Source organism: Gorilla gorilla, chromosome 11, assembly GCF_029281585.2.
Source record: "Gorilla gorilla gorilla isolate KB3781 chromosome 11, NHGRI_mGorGor1-v2.1_pri, whole genome shotgun sequence".
NCBI classification, from domain to species: domain Eukaryota; kingdom Metazoa; phylum Chordata; class Mammalia; order Primates; family Hominidae; genus Gorilla; species Gorilla gorilla.
In genome coordinates this window covers 124,165,786-124,186,427 of record NC_073235.2, presented here as the reverse complement: position 1 = coordinate 124,186,427, position 20,642 = coordinate 124,165,786, and the positions used below count along the sequence as shown (strand labels likewise).

General features: G+C 39.9%; 1 protein-coding gene across 2 annotated transcripts in view; it reads left to right on the top strand.

Moving 5' to 3' along the window:
• Positions 1-20,642, top strand: part of EPHA4 (EPH receptor A4) — a 154,567-nt gene that overhangs the window by 75,527 nt on the left and 58,398 nt on the right. For both annotated transcript variants that reach the window (XM_055380551.2, XM_063695238.1), the window contains exon 5: positions 14,129-14,467. In XM_055380551.2, coding sequence (XP_055236526.1) covers positions 14,129-14,467 — 339 coding nt within the window. The remainder of the gene's footprint in view (positions 1-14,128; positions 14,468-20,642) is intronic.

Here is a 20,642-nt window from a genome sequence, read left to right as displayed (position 1 = left end):
GATTCTCCTGCCTCAGCCTCCCAAGTAGCTGGGATTACAGGCACACGCCACCACATCTGGCTAATTTTTTGTATTTTTAGTAGAGACAGGGTTTCACCATGTTGGCCAGGTTGGTCTTGAATTCCGGACCTCAGGTGATCCACCCGCCTCAGCCTCCCAAAGTGCTGGGATTACAGGCATGAGCCACCACACCTGGCCAACAGAACTAAACTTGTAAGTATTTTTTTAAACTTAAACGTTAACTGCATAAGCCTCTGAAGACTTCCTCTGAGATAGGGATAATCAGGGAAGTGACTATACTTTGCTGATAATAGATATAGTCGTAAGTCAGGCAGCAGAACTGGATTCTAATTCTTAGCCTATGGCTCTTCCTTTTGACATCTCCCTTCCTAGTGAATATAATGGACCTGTATTGTCTAGTACTGTAGACACTTGACACATGTGGCTATTTAACCTTAAAGTCATTAAATTGAAATTCAGGTTCTTATTTAAACTTGGCACATTTTGAGTGCTCAATAGCCATATACGGCTAGTGGAGACTATACTGGACGGCAGACCCAGAGAACGTTGCTATCACCACAGAAAGTTCTATTGGACAATACTGTAGTAGACCTTCCAACAGAGAAGACAGTAGGAGTTTCTCAAAGAACCTCTTGTTCAGATGATCCACAGAGTAACTCTCCCCACTCGCACGCTGCCCCCAGCTTTATCGGATTCTCTTGACAAGATGTGGGGATGGGAAGGAGCATAAACATCAGGGGTCCTTTCAAACTGATTCCAGCCTCTAATCAGTTCTTCCCAGTTGGTTAAGCCAGGTGACAAACCCAATTCCCTTGTGCTGACAGCCATGATAATCAGGCACCTTCTTTGTTCATTATGCTGTCTTTAACCCCAGCATTCTTATGCAGCCTCGCATTTAGTGATCGCTCACTGTGACGGCACACTAATGAAGAAATAAAACACACTATCTGAGCCTCATTCTTCTAGCCAAAGAGAGACTGTGCTCCACTGGCTTGTAAAATCAGGTTTTTGTTCACTTGGAGAACGATTAGACCAGGTGAATACAAGTAGCATTGGCTAATTTAGAAGGAAACTGCCTAGGAAGTTTGCACCATTGACGCTGCTGGAGAGCTTAAGAGAATTTAATCGTAAACAAACTTTACCTTTGGGAATACTTTTGATGGAGCCTCTGGTTAGGTTAACATAAATGGCTGCCTGTGAGATGTGCTGAGATGTTTCTATGGAAGCACCATCGGAACATTTTCTGGAAAATAGCCCATAACTATTTAGAATAGGGAGTTTAGAACAGAGCTTTTTAAATATCCACATGCACAAAAATCACATGGAAATCACCTGCGGATTAGGAGGAGCGAGGTTAGGCCTGAGAGTCTGTTTCTGACAAGTTCCCAGGTGAGGCTGAAGCTACTGATCTGTAAAACCGTCTTTAGGCAGCAAGGATTTAGATTCCGAGCCCCACGGCTGTCAGGAGACAGGAGATTCTGTTTTGATGCCTGTAACTTTCAGACCTGTTCTTCAGCTCAGTGGTGACTCTAGAAAGGTATTTCATGGATTCTGATCATTCTCCCTTCATGGAAATGGAATACTTCATCTGTCTCCTGTATGAAGAAAATCCAGCCCGGGTAGAGTCATATAACCAAATGCACTCACTGTGGAATTATTTTTCTTTTTAAGTTTCTTCCAGAATCCTCACTAAGTTATTGCCAGGGAGTAGAAATGTAAATGTTCACCTTAGACACCTGTATCAGTCAAGAGAGGCAAGAAGTTTTTTGTTTTTGTTTTTGTTTTTTTTTTTGGCAACATTGCCAGGACAAGCACCATTATTTCTGCACATTCAGGGCTGCCATTAAAGCCGATGGCAGGATTTTGATTTTATGAATCTTTTCTTAATAGGGATTTTGATGTGATTTTTATTAATGAAATTAATGTCCTTTAACTCTACGAATGACTAGCTCTTTCCCTTCTCCAGATCTGTTTCTCATTGTTTCCCTGCCTCTTTCTTCTGGAATGCAGTCTGGTTATCAGCAGGACTGGGCGTGGTCAACTGCACACCCCTGCAGGAAGACTTCTGATGGTCTTAGTCATGTACTTGCTTGTTCAATGATTGTAGTGAGCAAGATCTTCTTTTCCCCCACTGGGAAGCTAAATCAATGTTATATTTAAAGTAACTTTCTTTTTTTGTTTTCCTTTTTTTGAGATAGAGTCTCACTCTGTTGCCCAGGCTGGAGTGCCGTGGCGCTATCTCGGCTCACTGTAACTGCCACCGCCCGAGTTAAAACAATTCTCCTGCCTCAGCCTCCCAAGTAGCTGGGATTTACAGACATGCACCACCATGCCCAGCTAATATTTTTGTATTTTTAGTAGAGCCTGGGTTTCGCTATGTTGACCAGGCTGGTCTCGAACTCCTGACCTCAAGCGATCCGCCCGTCTAGGCCTCCCAAAGTGCTGGGATTACAGGCGTGAGTCACTGCACCCAGCATTAGGGTAACTTTCTTTTCCAACCCCTTATTGTATTTCAAAATGTGCTAGAAAAGTACCTTGTAAAGGTAGTAAATTGGCTTTGCATATCTAGAAAAATGTAGCTCATCTGTCATTTTGCCACCTTGACTTCTGAGCACTGTTACCAGAGTAGTTTTTCTTATTTTTCAATTGGAAATCTGTCCCTGTGCTTTTGGGTGCTCTTTATTTAACTTGTTTGATGAAACTTCTTAGAGCCTGGCGATTGGGAACACTCTGTAAATGAGAGATTATTATTTTAGATTGCCAACTTGAAGGGCCTTCACGAATCTGTCTCCAAGTAAACAGCCTCGAATGTGCCAAACAAACAAAGAGTGATTGATCGATACTTAGACGTGGCCGAAAATATTCCAAAATTGCAGCTTTTAAGACATTTTATACTAGGAGAGCTCAGAGCTAATGAGGGCAGATTTACTAAGATCTATGACCAGAGGTCCTGATTTGAAAAAGCTTTCTCCAGGTTTACGTTATCAAGAAATTGAAACAGCCAAGTTCCAAACAACAAACATCACTTACTTTGCCTCTACATTTGCCTTTTCTAATTGAATTTAGTGCACTGCTGTATTTCCTCCCAGAAAGTGTATTGTTTTAAAATTACCATTTCAGTTCTATTACTCAAAGCCCTCGCCGCTAATGCTTTCTGACAGTTATCAACATAATGAACCATAATGAAATGATGAGCAATCTTCGGTGGAAACCCAATGTCGATTCCACCGGTGCTGTGTGACTGTGTTGTGAAAATTTGAATGCAAATTAAAATAACATCATCCTTACTTGTTTCCAAGGTCAGGAGAAGGGAGGGACTCTTTTCCTTTTTTATTTTTTTATTTTTTTATTTTTTTAAGTGCTTTAATTTTGGGAATCTCACATCCATTTTCAAACAAGCTCTTGAAGGTGCCCCTGTTATTCTGTTCAATTCTCTACCCCAAAGATTTACATGCTTAGCAGTCTGGCTAAGGGATTTGGGGAGGGATGTCTAGAGCGAGGCTTTGATGTATAAACCATAGGATAAAATGCAGCCTTCAGTTTCAAGTAAACTACATTTTTTTTTATCTACCCGAAAGCATATTTCTTTTTGCTTTAGAGCTGCAAGTAACTAATCATATAATGATGGGGGAGGCATACATTCTATGAAATAGGTCAGTGAGGGTGCAGTTAGCTCTAGTGAAAGACTAGTTAGAAAAGTGAGAACAAAGGCCAAAGATTCCCAAAGTGTCGTAAATGGAAGTGTTTCAGAAGATTCATTGGTTGATCTCTGGCCATTTTATCATTCATGCAATCAATCATTTTCGTGAACATATTTTTATGAAAAATCTCAAATCCAAGTTTTCCAGGGGAATTTCTCATTCCATGTCATTTGTCAAATTTGCAACGTAATAGTATAGTTTCATACTGCATTCCATTTGTCATAGGACAAAAACTCAGATTGAGACACCAACTCCCCCACTGCCAGATTACATAATTGGTTTTTAGTTCAGAACATATGGTCTTGCTGCCTGTTAGTTGGTAAGCCAGCTAATGTGTCTGTCCCATGGACTGTACAAACTGATCGAAGCAACCAAAGACATTTGGACGATTCAGATGCAGCCGTCAGTATGCTGCTGCTTCAGTTAGAGCTTAGTAGTTCAACATCTGATGTTAGCTAGTGAGTATACCACATTCTTGTTTCTTCCTTTCGGATTGCCTTTCAGCATTTTAGCTACTAAAAGGAAAAAGTGCCTCTAGACAACCAAGTGGATGGTTTTTGTTTGAAGAAAATTAAAGATAGAGGGAGAAAGATCACCAGGTGAGCTTCAACGAAGGCACTAGATAGACCCCAGACTGATCATTTGCCATTTGGTTGTTTGCAAAATTTTAAGAGCCTCATGATATTTCATAAAGATCAGGTATCATCTCACTGAATTCTTTTAAAAAAATAATGCTGTTTTAGCTTCCTCTTTTTTTTTCCCCACATACTCCCCATTTTATAGTCATAAACAGCCCATTATGGATTCCACTGGAAAATGCAAAGATTCGAGGGACACTAATATATGCCCAAGTGGAAGGCTTGAATAATCTGCCAATGCCATTTAGCCAGGTTATTACAATTTTTCTACCACCCTGAATAATTAAGAGTGGCTTGTCATTGACCGAGTCCTGTCATTTCTGGATGCCATTTTTGACACTATGCATGGAAGTCATACAGTGGTTATTCACAGCATGCTTCCATGAAACAAGGTTAATTACACATTTTTCTGAGATCCCCTGGGGTGAGAACAGGGTATCTTCTTTTTTCTTTTTTTAAGACAGAGTCTCACTCTGTCTCCCAGTGCTGCGATCTCAGCTCACTGCAACTTCCGCCTCCCAGCTCAAGCAATTCTCCCACCTCAGCCTCCCAGGGTGCTAGGATTACAGAAACGAGCCACCACACTCAGCCCAGGGTATCTTCTTTGCTATCAACATTTAGATTTATGAGAGATTCTGCTATAGAGGTATAATTGCCCCTCGCCCTATTCCTATGATCTTCCACCTAGAAAAAGAACCTTTAATAGAAACTCCTAGCTACTCTCTTGCACAGAAGGTAGGAACAAGGCAGAAAAGATAATCCCCATGAAAATAATAAAAGAGGATCATCTGGGAAGTAATACTAGCTAGCCATCATCATCATGAAGGGCAGGGAAGTGAGGTGAAATTGAACTCTGGGGTGAACTGAGAAAGTTGGAAACTTTCTATCCAGTTCTCAAAAAGAATTTGTAATTATGGGTTATTATTTTCTTTATATTATTTGTATCTCTATGAAAGGGAAGCAGGGTTGTTTAGCCTTGGACTCAGGGTTTCTGATCACAGCTTTGTGCATGTTGGCTGTCTTAATTTTGGCAATTTGCTGAACTTATCTTAGTTTTTGGTGATCAGATTGGTGTGAACAATAAATTTCTGTCAGATTTGATTGCAGCTGTTAAATAAGATACAAAAAAGTGCTTTGCAAGGAAAGTAAATTAATGCACAGGCTAGATAATTTTAAAAATGAAATACTCAATTCTACTTTTCTTGGTCTTTGGCGTGGTAGCTTTCTTATGTATAACTGAGAATTTATAAGGCACTTCAGCCATAAACAAGTCATCCTAATAAAAAGAAACCAAACCCCTAATTAACCCAGTAAAAAAAAGACAAAGATCCCTGGAGAGGAGAATGGGAAAAGAGATAGAACCAGAAAAATAGGTTATGGGAAAGTTTCACAACAAGAAATGAACCTCTATAGGAAGCCAAGAATTTTTCATGACAGCAGCAAGTGATTGATGCATCCAAAAGGTTCTGGTTTAATCATGGACAGCCCTGCTTGGCTGTCTTTGTTGTAAAAACACATAAACCACCATGATAAGAGGTTATGCACTGTTCATATATGTCAGGAGGGATGTCTTTAAAACAGCCATCTTTATGTAAACTAACCCACAGCAGATAGGAGTGGGAGAAAGCAATTAGTGGTGGCAACATATACAAATGTCGGGGGAAGCATGGGCTTTATTTCAGAGTCAAAACGTAATGCATCCCAACTGTTGACTCTGCCTTATAACCTGTCTTTCAGCTGGAGAGAGATTAACAACAAAGGCTTATCTGAAGGGTTGAAGGGTTTTACAGCTAAGACGCTGAAGTGCTATTGACAGTCCAAAAGTTGTACATGATTAATGAAGCCTTAGGAAATGGAACTACAGACCCAAGGTGCTGCTTCCTCCAAGATATGTGTTGGACTGGTTGCCTTAGCATTTTAGTGAGGTGACAGCAGTGCTTAAATACATTGATCATGGGAGAGTTACCTTTCTGCCCATGCTCTTGGGGGATGCTCCATTTCCCATCCAGAATGAATTTCATAGCCCAGGCATTGAATTTTAAAATGGCGATTAAAAATCAGTTAAGTATTAAATGTCTGTGATAGCTCTGGAAACTACTCTTATCACATGAGACCAGAGACTTTGGTTTTTCTATCAACTATTTTCTTGCCTTGGTTGCAGACTTGATTTTCTTTCTTTCTTTTCTTTTTTTTTTACATTTTAGCATGTGATTGCCATTTTTTCTTTCTTTATTATTATTATTATTATTTTGCTTAGCTTTTGTGACATACAAAAGTGCTATGGCAGTGGGTTTTTTTTTTTGTTTTGTTTTGTTTTTTTGAGACAGGGTCTCAATTCATCACTCAGGCTAGAGTACAGTGGCATGATCCCAGCTCATTGCAACCTCCACCTGCCAGGTTCAAGCAATCCTCCCACCTCAGCTTCCCAAGTAGCTGGGACTACAGGAACATGCCACTACACCTGGCTAATTTTTATAATTTTTGGAGAGACAGGGTTTCACCATGTTTCCCAGGCTGATCTTGAACTCTTAGGCTTGTCAAGCCATCCACCTACCATGGCCTCCCAAAGTTCTGGGATTACAGTCACGAGCCACTGTGCTCAGCCATAGTGCTATGGTAGTGATGCTTCTGATTAGTGAGCTGGACTGGGCTAAAGCATCATCATTCATTCATTTGTTCATTTAGCAGATATTTATTGAGTATCTACTAGATGTCAGGTATTACTCTGAAGGCTGTAGATATTCTCATAAACCTGAAAAAGAGAAGATTCCTTTTCTCCTGGAGCTTATGTTCTAATGGGAATATAAACAACAAACAAATGAATAAGATAATTGAAGGTTCTCATAAGAAGGAAATTTTTAAAAATGTGATGCAATTGGGTGCATTGGGACAGGGAAAGGGAGGATTTCAGTTTGTATGGAGTAGTCAGGAATGAGAACTATTCCAGGGATAAGAAGTCAGTCAGTCAAAGGGCCAGGAGTGAGAATTCCGAGCAGAACTACCAGCTCCAAGGTATTTTGAGTTGCATGTGCAAAATTTTGCTAACAATGTGAGTTTTAAAGTTGACTTACTTTTTTCCACAGTTTTGCATTCTGTTGGCACTTTAATTCCAGTCATTATGAGAAATAGAATTTTTAGGTTTATATGGCACATTACACCATATATCCACATATATTTAAGCCCTTTGGCAGAACCCATTTCTGCCAAACCCATTTCAAAACGCAATTATCATAGCAGGTTTTCATCTTTTACTGAAGTTTCAGTTGCTTCCTGTAAGAATAAAGAAATGCATTTTCTCTGACTTTGGGTGTGAGGTAGAGTACATAGGGTACCTGGACTTTCCATGGAATGGTTCATACCAAACTTATAGACACACTGGAGACATTTCTGACTTTAGGTTTAGTGTTGGCTGACGGCTTTTAAATGACATTATTAAGGCTCACACAGATTTCATGTGGATATGTAAATACTGGCTTGTCCTAAAGGGCCTACTTTAAATCCTGACATAAGCCAGCAACTGTGTTCTCTAAACTACTCAAGAATTAAATTTTAGTCTAATCCATGGGAGGAAAGAATTAAGATATGTGGAATTACTGGAATTTTCTTTTATGCTTGGAATATTGCCGTTCTTAAATGTCACATTGACAGTATGTGGTTCATTTCCAGAAGCTTGTTTTTTTTCCCAGAGAAGAGCACATGGTTGGTAAAGGAAGATCAAGATTCCTTTTATAATACAGCATGATATGACGTGATATTTTATAATATGATATGATAGTCCTTTGTATCTACTATCATGTGGCTATAGTTTCTTTGGGGCTTAATGCTGTCAAACTTCTGTCAACTGAATGTGAGGTGACATCCCACTAGAAAATAATAATTACCCATTGTAGCACCTTTCTCCGGTACTTGCTGTGTGATGCAGAAAGTATTTCACACCAGTGAAGTGAATGGATGTTCATTAAATGTATCTATAATGGCAAGAAATTCAGTGCCCATTTCTTTCAGAGCAATGAGAAACTCAAGAAATAAGCCATATGTCTCATTTTATTCCCTCCTTAGTCAATAAAGGTAGGTCTAACTTGGACTTTAGCAGCCAGAGTTGTCACCTGGGCTATATACATAGGTTAATCAGGGGTTCCTGGACTGAGCTTTTTAGATAGGCTCAGGGTATGCTTTTCGTCCCTAGAATTACATGCAGAATTCTGAGGGTGCCAGAGAGCATCTTCCTAAAAAGAAGATGCCTTGCTTTCATCATATTTTCAATAGCACGAAATGGTCTGAAGGTCAATTTTAATGGCCACCTATTTTTGCAAATAAGTTTTCTTGGAGCACAGCTGTGCTCATTTGTTAAGGTATTGTCTATGGCTTCTTTGGAGACAGAATTACAGAGTTGAGTAGTTGCTACAGGGAGCAGATGGCCCATAAAGCCTAAAATATTTATTTTCTGGCCAGATCATAAAATTTCTTTACAGAGAAATTATGCTGGCCCCTGTGCAAAAGATTTATAAACTAAAGATTATTGCATTTGATTTCTATTTCTGGGATTACCATTAATATCTGGGCCACTAAATTATATTACAAATGTAAAGGGCATACTAAATATGAAAACTTTAAATTAGTTGAACATGCTATTTTCATTTTTGGGTGCAGGCACAGAGAGAATCCCGGGCTTATATGTGAATTTCATGGGAAATTTACAAATACAACCAAAAACGTAAAGGAAGGATGTTTATGTTCCCTTAAATACACCTCAGCATTTGATTAATTTATATTAGGTTGGTACAAAAGTAGTTGCCATTAAAAGTAATGACAAAAACCACCATTACTTTTGTACCAATCTAATATTTTAGAATGTCTTGATTTGGGTGAAAAAATTAAAATTAAAGGCAAAAGCTGTTGTTCCATAAACACTAATATGGAAAATACCTATCTACCTTTAGAAATGTTAAAATTAAGCTTCTTCAGAGATAAAGTTTTCCCCCAGAGATAAAGCTTTCATGTCTGAGTAAATCACCTCCTGAAATCGAGGTGGAGGAAGAAAAGTGTAATAACCAATCCCAATTTAATAAAACCTTATTTGATAGAACCCACATTTCAAATTCCCAGCCGTCGCTGGTTACACAGCTGTAAAAACAGGACAAGGCAGGTGCTTGCTCTGACATCCACTGCACATATAATCCCTATTTAGTTTCCTTGAGTCTCTGCCTTTTTCCCTAGGTTCCCTATCCATTCCTGCAACTATCTAGGCAACTATCAGGAAGTCATCAAAATGAATAAGAATATTTTTCCTCTCTCCTCTAAAGCAGGTGATAAACACTAGATACACCATAAATGTTTTTTGAATAAATGAATGATTCACAATCCCTCCCAGCAGAAGTAACCACTAATATTTTATATATAGCCCTTTCTACTTTTTCCAAAGTAATTCTAAACCATGAAAAAAAGAGGCAATTGAAACAAACTAGTTACACTGAGTTACTACTTCACAGGTATAAAACTAATGAATCTGTATGTGAAAAGTTGACTAGTACAGCTTTGGCTCGGAGAAGGCTGCATAGTTCACACACTTCATAACACTGGGTATAAGATGCATTAAAGGACTTCATTAGTTTTTCATTCATTCATTCATTGACTTATCAAACATTTTTTGAAATTTCTGAACGAGGAACCATGGTAGAAAACAGGAAGTGATAAAGACATCTATTATTATTATTATTATTATTATTATTTTGAGACAGAGTCTCACTCTGTTACCCAGGCTGGAGTGCAATGGCATGATCTCAGCCCACTGCAACCTCCGCCTCCCAGGTTCAAGCGATTCTCCTGCCTCAGCCTCCCAAGTAGCTGGGACTACAGACGTGTGCCAGCACGCCTGGCTAATTTTTTTAAATGTATTTTTAGTAGAGACGGGGGTTTCACCATATTGGCTAGGCTAGTCTTAAACTCCTGACCTCAGGTGATCCACTTGGGCCTCCCAAAGTGCTGGGATTATAGGCGTGAGCCACTGCGCCCGGCCAAGACATCAATTCTTGAGGAGCACATATACTGGTGATAGAAACAGACGTGGAATGGTGTCTAAGTAGCAAGACACCATTATACGTTACAAACAAGGCGGGAAAGGAAATAAGGAACTGAAATGTCAAACAATGACATAAGCATAAGGACTGGTGTTATGCCAGTCCTGTATTGAGGCTAGTAGTGGGTAGTTTTGAAAACAATAAAATCTTGCCATTCACAATGACCCTCAAGCTACGCGATGGGTGTATGTACTCAGTAGGTTGATTCAGATGTGGAGACTAGAAAATTAGAACAAGTAGAACAGTTAGCCCTTTTTTGTTATAAACCTCGTATTTGTAATTGGAGACTTACTCACAGGTGGACATATTTCTGATGACAAAGGCAATCACTGTGTCAGAAATTTAATTGCTTCTAAATAGCCAGACACAATACTTACATAAACGAAAGAGAAAATAATCGGAGTTAGGTTTTTTTACTTCTGGATGCCTTGTATTTATTAAAAGAGAGCTCAGATTACTCAGAATACCAGTTTTCTCTTCTTTTTAGCCATCTCTGTAGGTAATTGTTTACTAAGATGCTGCAGTTCGGTATAACTACAGGCCCAGATTGGCTTTTGGCTGTATTCAAGCCCACATTTGTTTCTCAATGTCTTGAGAATAGAATACTTTTATTCCTAAAGAGGAGATGGGCCCTCCCTTTAAATGAGAAACACACTTATATATTTGTAATCTTTTAATTGGCAGGAGTTTAAAAAAAAAAAGAAACCACAATCCCACAAGCACAGCATACCACCATTATGATTTTAATTTGTAAAGCATGTGTCCTCTCCCAGGTTTTTTTCCAGACCAACATCATAGTCATATTGGATGGATTTCCTATGCTTTGTTTTCCCCTCTATCATATGACTTCGCTATACTCCAATTTCGAGGCAGCGACGGTGTCCCCACAAAGCTGTCACTCTCTATGATAGCAAAGCATAAAACATACGCAGTGCGATTCACCAGCACTGAACTTGAATTTGCCTAATTCTCAGTCTTGAGCATCCAACCCAGAGCCTTCCTTCAGAATCGCTGCCCACAGGAAGAAGGCTGCCCTAGCTTAGCACGTGTTTTCGTGCCAGCCCTCCATTTTGAAATCCTGCAGCATCTTTGTCATTTTTTTTCCACGTGGAAGTGCTATATCTCTGAGTCCTGAAACCATTTAGTTTTCTGCTCCATTTCTTCTCTGTTTAGACACTGCCGTGCCCCGTCCTACATACTAATTACTGACTTTTTGCTTCTGTGGTGCTTGATTCATTGTGTCACATTTTCCCATGTGAAAGTGGACCAGGAACCTTGGCAAGGAGGTTAATGGATTTCAGAGTCACTCTTATTTAACCCTGGAAGTCACAGCAAAAGAAGAACCAATGACTGACCCATTTTATGAACCAAGCCATGGTCAGCTTCAGCCGCAGACTAGTAATGGATTTCACTATGGTGGCAAGCATTACAGAATTAAAACAGGGCTGAAGATAGCGCACTGCCACCTCCATGTTTGCCTTCTCAAACTGGCTGAAATTTTTCATTTTGTTATGATTATACCTTTAGTGAGGATCACGTGGTGGAATAAAAATAACTCCAAATGGCAGATAGTACTTTTGGATTTCAGTCAAATTCTGTCACGAATTAGATTGCATGAACTTTCAGTATTATTAGATTTGCTTTCCAGATCTCAGCTTCCTCATCTTTAAAATAAGGGTATTTGTCCAAAGGATTTTAACATCCTATGTAGCTCTTAGAGTCGGTGATTTTATATACTTCATTTATTCAAAAAGCATTCATTTGTCATTATATTCCAGTTACCATGCTAAAAACTGTAAATGCAGTTTTGAAATCTAAACAAGAAAGAAATTTGTATTTTCTCTCTGAGGACTTATGTGAAGTAATCTTCCCTTTAATACAAATTTTACAGTACTTTTGTGAAATGTTTTAAAGGTTTGCATTTTTCTAAGTTTCACAGGATGGGGAGCTGATCTTAATGCTTAAAGAGGTTGTTGGTAATTAGTCCTGAGGGGAGTTTGGGAAGTCCTGCTTACCTTGTTAAAATAAAGTCTTCAATAAGTGGGATAAAGAGAAAAGGAGAGTGAATTACCCTTATTAAATGTTACCACTAAAAAATAATTGGCCATTAATCACTGCAAGCTATGTAATAAATATTGAATATAATTTCTTATTTATAGGTTACCTCTTCCAATTCTATCTCAACAGCATTTTGAACAGTATATTTCATTGTGGTAGACTAGGTAAAGCTCATCCAAGTTCATGCAAGCCTCCTGTTAACTTTCTTTTCCTGAGAAACTTGTACTAATTTCCTGCAAAGTAGCCATTTCAATTACATTAGAAGTAGTATAGATAACAGTGATCTAGAAACCTCAAATTTTTCTTAAAACTCATTTTGCTCATCTCTTGGAAGACTGAAATGGGAAAGAAATAGCTTTCCAACTGTCAAACTGAGTAGATATGTCTCATTTGAGTGTGGCAGCTACCTTTTAAGCCTTTGGAACTGGTTCAGACCGAGAAAATTCCCTCTCCCTTCTCCCAGACTGATTCTTCCACTTGAAGGCAGTTTGTGTCACAATTTTTTTGCCATATTAAGACTAATCATGGCCGGGCATGGTGGCTCACACCTGTAATCCCAGCACTTTGGGAGGCCAAGGTAGGCCAATCACTTGAAATCAGGAGTTCAAGACCAGCCTGGCCAACATGGCCAAACCCCGCCAAAGATAGCAGGTGTGGTGGCACACACCTGTATTTTCGGCTACTTGGGAGGCTGAGGCATGATAATCGCTTGAACCTGGGAGGTGAAAGTTGCAGTGAGCTGAGATCACACCACTGCACTCCAGCCTGGATGACAGAGCGAGACTCCATCACACACACACACACACACACACACACACACACAAATCTACATCAAGAAACAAGAGTTTCATCATGATCTATAGTCTTATTTTTTATTATTAATATTATTTTTTAACCAACCATTGTGTTGTTGGTGATCAGTTGTTCTGTTTCATAACAACCGCTGCCATCACCCATATTTCAGAAACTCTTTGATGTTGCTGGGAATGCACGAGTTAAAGGGCAGGAGGAGGGGTCTGGGAGCCTTGAACAAAACCCCTGCCATCTCGCCACAGCTGTATCTTCAACATCTCTGCAACCGCGTTAAACCAGTTCCTACTAATTACCCATAAACAGCTTAACCCTCCGCTGCCATGTTGAACTGCAGAGGCACATTTCTACAGTTCTGTTAATTTTATTTGCTATTGATGACATGCTGTACTTAGGAATTATAATTTACCTTCAGAAGTGGTATATAACTATTAATTTATCAGAGTCTCACAACAGCCCTGGGAACTAGAATCACTTTCGTTTTTTTAGATGATAAGGTGGAACAGATAAATTACGATATTTTTCTGCCACTTCATAGGGAAAGCCTGGGCTTGGAGCCCATTTGCTGAAGAGTTGCTTCACATCTCAAAGTGACAGCTGATGCCTTGTTTGTTTGCGCGGGAAAGAGAATGACACTCACGTAACAGCCTTCTATTATATTATTCTTTTAAAAGATCTTTTATGCTGGCTTGATTTGCTTTTTGCTTTCTTTGCCAAGTGGGTTTGCCTTGCTTTGGAGAGCTGCAGAAAATAATACAAACTCTGAGAGATTCCAAAAGGATATCTCGGTTCTTGGTGTGATGATGTGGTTTTCTTTCTCCAGGTCCACCATCTGCTCCCCTGAACTTGATTTCAAATGTCAACGAGACATCTGTGAACTTGGAATGGAGTAGCCCTCAGAATACAGGTGGCCGCCAGGACATTTCCTATAATGTGGTATGCAAGAAATGTGGAGCTGGTGACCCCAGCAAGTGCCGACCCTGTGGAAGTGGGGTCCACTACACCCCACAGCAGAATGGCTTGAAGACCACCAAAGTCTCCATCACTGACCTCCTAGCTCATACCAATTACACCTTTGAAATCTGGGCTGTGAATGGAGTGTCCAAATATAACCCTAACCCAGACCAATCAGTTTCTGTCACTGTGACCACCAACCAAGCAGGTAGGAATTGAATCTACTTTATTGTATGATCTGAATGTATATAGAGAAAAGGCTTAAAATAATGAATTATAATAAATTGCTATAATTGAAATAGAATCAATCAAGCCTAGGAGCTGCGTTATAATGTAAAAGATACTTAGGGGCTGGGCACGGTGGCTTACACGTGTAATCCCAGCACTTTGGGAGGCCAGGGCAGGTGGATCACTTGAGCCTGAGAGTTTGATCAAGACCAGACTGGGCAACACGATGAAACCCCATCTCTACAAAAACAATACAAAAATTAGCTAGGCATGGTGATGCAAACCTGTAGTCCTAGCTACTCAGGAGGCTTAGGTGGGAGGATTGCTTGAGCCCAGCAGTCAGAGGTTGAAGTGAGCTGAGTCACTCCATGCTGTTTGGGATTCATCTCAGTCATTTGAATTATGATGTCCATGGCTGGACATCAGAGCACTTATAGATTATGTACAATTATAAAATTGATTTTTACCAATACAGAGTGCTCTTTTGGTATTTGTTATATTTTCTAACAAAAGCATTAGCAGCAATAGTTTTGATCTTATGCTTTAATGTAAAATATTATAAATGATCTAGGTGGACCTATACTAGAACCTCCATGTACATCTTTGTGTCTATAGTTAACAAAGTTTACTTTAAGACACTTAATAGTTTTGCGGCCACTTTTTTCTTTTTTTCTTTTTGAGACAGAGTTTCACTCTGTCGCCCAAGCTGGAATGCAGTGGCGTGATCTCGGCTCACTGCAACCTCCATCTCTGGAGTTCAACCAATTCTTCTGCCTCCGCCTCCTGAGTAGCTGGGACTACAGGCGGGTGCCACCATACCTGGCTAATTTTTATTTGTATTTTTAGTAGAAATGGGGTTTCACCATATTGACCAGGCTGGTCTCAAACTCCTGACCTTGTGATCCGCCCACCTTGGCCTCCCAAAGGGCTGGGATTACAGGCGTGATTGCAGCTACTTTTATAGTTGATTTCTTGATTGACGTGGGGGCTGGGAGGGTGGGGCGGAGGGTGGGGCGGCCAGTCTCCTCCAATTCCTACATCACTTTCTGCTAATACAGATGACTAGAAAACATTTCCTGTTCATGAAGTGTTTCTACTGAGTTCATCGCAGAACTGTCATGAAATCTTGAGTATCAAATATTTTGAAAATCTAGGTTTCTAGGCTTTCACTTCTGACTTACTCATCTGTATTCCTTCCCTGAAAAAGTTACCACCCCTCCAGGAGTTTTACATTGCCGGCTTTTTTATTTCTGGAGAGTTAGAGAGGAGAAGGGAAACAGAGTTAGAGTGGCTTATTCTTTGTGAGGCTCTTGGGATAGAAAACATCGCCAGAAAAGGATTATAAATTGCCAACAATCCTATTGCCTCTAACTGCACTTTTCTTTTAAATGAATGTTTCAGTAAGTGCACTCAATAGTTTAGTAAAATATCTGTACTAATTGATCCTATAAGTGAAAACTATTCCAGTGTCCCAATCCAAAGCCATTATTTTTCCATTTTGCCCTGAACTCTTTGGAATAAATAAAAAGTGAAGACTTGGGGAAGGTTTTGAGCAGGGGCTAGAATGGCAAGGCTTACCGGAATGTATCTTCAGCTCTGCAAATGCGAACAGTCTTTTAAAATATCTAATGTGAATGGGTCATCCAGCTAGGCCTTTGTCTTTTAATTCTGAATTTTTAGGTTGTGAACACTGTTAGCAGTCATTAGTTTTATTTTTCTACAAAGACTAGTATGATTTAGGAGTTTTTGATAGAAACATGAGTACTCTGTGATTGCCAACATTTTATTAGTTCTCTTTTGGAAGAATGCAATGGAAATATTACATACAGATCCTGGGAACACGCATCGGTGCTGCTGGTCTCTCTGAATTAGGAGCTGATGCAATGCAGAACGATTTCTGCACCGTCTGGAGAATCTGGTTGATGATCCAATCAGTATTCTTACGTGCAGCCCCCTTCTACCTTTTTGGCTATTCATTCGCAAGCACTACATCATTTTCTTAACCGAATTAAAAGTAGGGATGGACTTTTGGAGCCTCATCTGTAAAAGGTGAAGTCATTCTCCTTGGCAGAGAAAAGCCTGTGGGAGACGTGCCGAGGACAGGCTTGGCTCCCGCAGATTTTGGGGGAGACTTCTATGACTCCCTGTACACGTAGGGATTTGAGCCAAGAAGTTATGTCAACACCTACTGGGGCAAAAGGTCCAGAGAGCACAAAGAAGACACACTAAAATCCTCCAAAAGAAGAAAATGCAAAAACATTTCCGGGGGCGTGGTGGGGTGGGGTGGGATGAAGTTTTATTTTAAATGTAGGTATAATTCTTCTAGATTTAGGAGAAAAGCAGACAGAGAATTACTCTGACACAATAAGGTTTTCTTTGCCATGGCATGTAGTCCTGCCAAGGAGGTTTGCTGAACAGGACAAAATTCCAGCTCCTTATTTTAATTTTCATGAAGGGTAATGCTGGGAAGCTGTTCAAAATTAAAAATAAATCTTTCAATAAGGAGACCTCCTATGTGGCCAGCCAGAAAGCTTTCACTTAGTAGAGAATTGTATATGTGCAGAGCACTGCTTCATTATCCTATCATAATTTGAAGTTCTCTAATTCAAGTCATCAGGATAGTTTATCTTTGATTAACAAACCCTTTCTTCATAGTAGTGCAAATTAATAATGCAGGCCAAAATTCGGGTGAATGTAGCAACCGTAAACTCTATCAAAGCTCCCCTAAGCATATTTACATACACACAATTATGTCCTAATTGCAATTGCTCCTATCATTTCATTAAATTAAATTCCTTGAGGACCACTATAGGCAATGGTGTCTCACTCTATAAGGAATACATAGAATTAATGAATGTTAGCATTTAGCACCTGGAGGCTACAAAAGTGAGTGGTTCTCCATCTTTGCTCTGTTTTCACAGGGTTCTTTCTCTCATCAGTAATACGTTAAAAATGATAAATCAAATCAATCACGCAAAACCTGCTAGAATTCTTGGGTCCTATGTTCACCACCTTTGAGACTTTAAGAGTTGAGGAGCAGCTCCATGAAGGTGAGGTGACTCACCCATGCTAATGTCAGAGCCAGTACTAAAAAGCAGGGAGAATCCTACTCCTGAAAGTAGAAAGTTGCTTTCCTTTAAAATTGGGAGATAATGAATAGCATTCATGTATTCAGCTTGGCATTCTCCCCATTTATGAGACCAGATTATGTGAGTATCTGGGCATGGAGATGGAGATTGAACTGGGCTTTGATCATTTAATTGTAGAATGTGGTGTGAATGGGCCTGTGCTCTCACAAGGTTATTTAAACAATCCTAACCCAAATCTTACTCCTGGGGTCTTAGGGGGTTAATAAATACCCTTTTGCTCCCCTTCTGGGTTGAAAACCAGTTGACACAGAAGACAAAGGAAATCTGAATGTCTGTCAGCTTTTTGCTGATAAGCTGATGTAAGGATGTGAGTTTTATATCTGTGGCCAAAAGGGCTTGCTTCAGTGACACTTGCAGCCCAGCTGGCTACCTGCAGCCTCTCTGCCTGCCCTGCTAAGGTTGTTGGAAGGACACTCTGTGCAGGCAGACAGGTAGGCAGATAGGCAGATAGGCAGATAGACAGGTCTGAGAGTGGGTGGAGCTGAGGACACAGTACTTTTCCCAAATTCTCTAATGAGATGAGTCACTCCCAGCCTCACCCCCATGCCAGAAACAATGAAGGGAAGAGGTGGGAAAAGAGTAAGGGTGGGGGTGTTACTTTTTCCAGCTGAAGTCGTACCCAGTAAAATTGGAGAAGAGGAGGCTCTTGGAGCTCCCCCAAAAGTTACTTTTCTACATTACAGGCCACAAGGAGGAAAATGAGATTCCAGTTTCCTTCATCTTTCATCCTGTAGCAACTGTTTTGTCTTTTGTTTAGAAGCAGATAGTCCTGATGTTTATGAAAAATGGATAAGCAAACTGCTGGGTGATTTGTTTTCTGGATGGCTTTCCTTTGGTTTACTTTTACTTAAGTGGACCATCTCAGGCAAATGAATACAGGATGTGTCACTAGGAGGGAGAAATACTGTATAAATGAAACAAGGTTTTCTGGCCAAGCAACAGACCTGTGAATATTTTTTTTTGTTAAAAAGGCTGTGATGGCAGCCAGCAGTAGCTTAATATCTCTGAACGGTTTTTTGCCGTTCATCTCCCATCGCCTTTGCTTGGTTTTCTAGCTGTGAGGCTGGACCATATTCTGGCGTTTTAAATCATTATGGACCCAACCCCCATGAATGGTGTTCCCTCCTCACCCCAAATTGCACCCAGGGCCAGTGTTGTCCATTTTTTATTTTTACTTTGCATGTGATGCTATTCTAGATACTTCATAATGGAAAGATCTGGTCATCTCTCTCTAGCACAGCTATGGTGTCCTAGTGACAAACAAACATCTGTAGCATGCTTAGTTTGGAGGAGTTAAAATATTTGATGCATTACATAATTATTTAAACCAGCTAATCTCTAAGATCTTTTCCGTTTCAAAATTCTATGATTCTAAGTATGTAACCTTGAGCTGTGGGCTATGAACCTGAAGAAGTAAGGCTTATTCTTCTAACATGTTTAGAAACGGTCTCTCAATGCAATTCTAAGAGTGGGAAAACATTCTCAAAATGCTTCAGCAGAATTATCACCTGAATTCTGCCTGCCCTCCTTCTCTCCAATTCCTTGCCTTGCCAAGGGATTTACATTGCGGGGGGAAAACAGTAAGATAGTGAACAGATGTTCTAAATTGGGGTTGATTTCTGCTCCTACCCCTAATGGGCAATGTCTAGAGGCAATTTTTGGTGCGGTTGCATCTAGTGGGTAGAAGCCAGGCAGGCTGATAAACATCTTATAATTCACAACACAGCATCCCCTATCCTCCGCAATGAAGAATTTTCTGGTCCATAGTGCTAAGGCTGAAAAACTCTGTTCTAGCAATAGTTTTTAAGAACAGACTTCATAGCAGTGCCCACCATTTCAGGGTTCCATAGCCAACTGGCCTTTGCTTGAGCTGGCCTGTGGCTGAACACATAGGGAAGATTCCACATTTCTCTGGCTCCACTGCCGCTTGCTGAGAGCATGATGCTCCCATTACTGTTCTGAGAGAACAGGCAGTTGTAAAGGGCCTTTCAAGGCCCCTCATGAATCCTGTTGTAGCTGTTTTGCCATCAGATGAACGGGAGCTGCTTGTTAGGCTGACCTTGTTCTCTAGGGTTGGACAATTAAGCATTAACTGCAAAATAATAGTAAAATAGCAAGTGGGATTACACCTCATTATAATGCCACTGTGCCACATGTAGTCATTGTACAGTTCCATCTGTTTGTTGATTAACATTTATTTACAGTAAAATCAAATCAGTTAACTCTCTTTGTCAAGTAATGATAAATTTAATAAAACCAAAATAATGAATAAAGAAAAGAAATAACTAAGTGTAAGAGGCACACTGTCTTTTATTATTCAACTGGTAAGTTCCCATTCTTTCTCTCTCTGCCATCTTTTAATTAGACATATTATGTTATTTGAGTGGGATAATGGAGAACAGTGGGAATTCTCATCCCCACTGGGTATAATTGCTACCTGTCTTCTAGATAGTAAGAGGAAAGCTTCAAGAAAATGGTGGGAGAAAGGGGAAAATCTTACAGCAATCAATTTAGGTAATATGCTGTAGGCATGGCAGAGCCAGACTTTGTGGAGTTTAAAGCTTAAACAACTACTGTGTGATTAAGGGTGAAAACATAAAACCCTACAAAATTACAAATGTCAGACTAGGAACAGAGCTTCAGAAAGGGTCCATACAAACTTCTTTAGCTTCGGTAAATAAAAATCTGCCTCTGACTATGTTGAGATAAATGCAATTGTCAGACAACAAGACTATTGTGTAATCATCCCTAAAAACAGAAAGGACAAGGGAGAAAGATGAGATGTCGGGAAGTCCAGTTTTGGCCTGAAATGAAGGTGTTGAAAGACAGGTTGTGACAGTGAGTGGTTCTGGCCCACAGTTAGGTATGAGGGGCACCTCTGGAGTGGACCTGAGTTGTGGTCTGAGATCAAAGGGACAAGCAGAAAGTACATTCCTGCTGATTCTGAGAATTGTTTTGGAATACTAAACCTAAATTAGATGATGTGATCTCGGTTCATGCAACCAC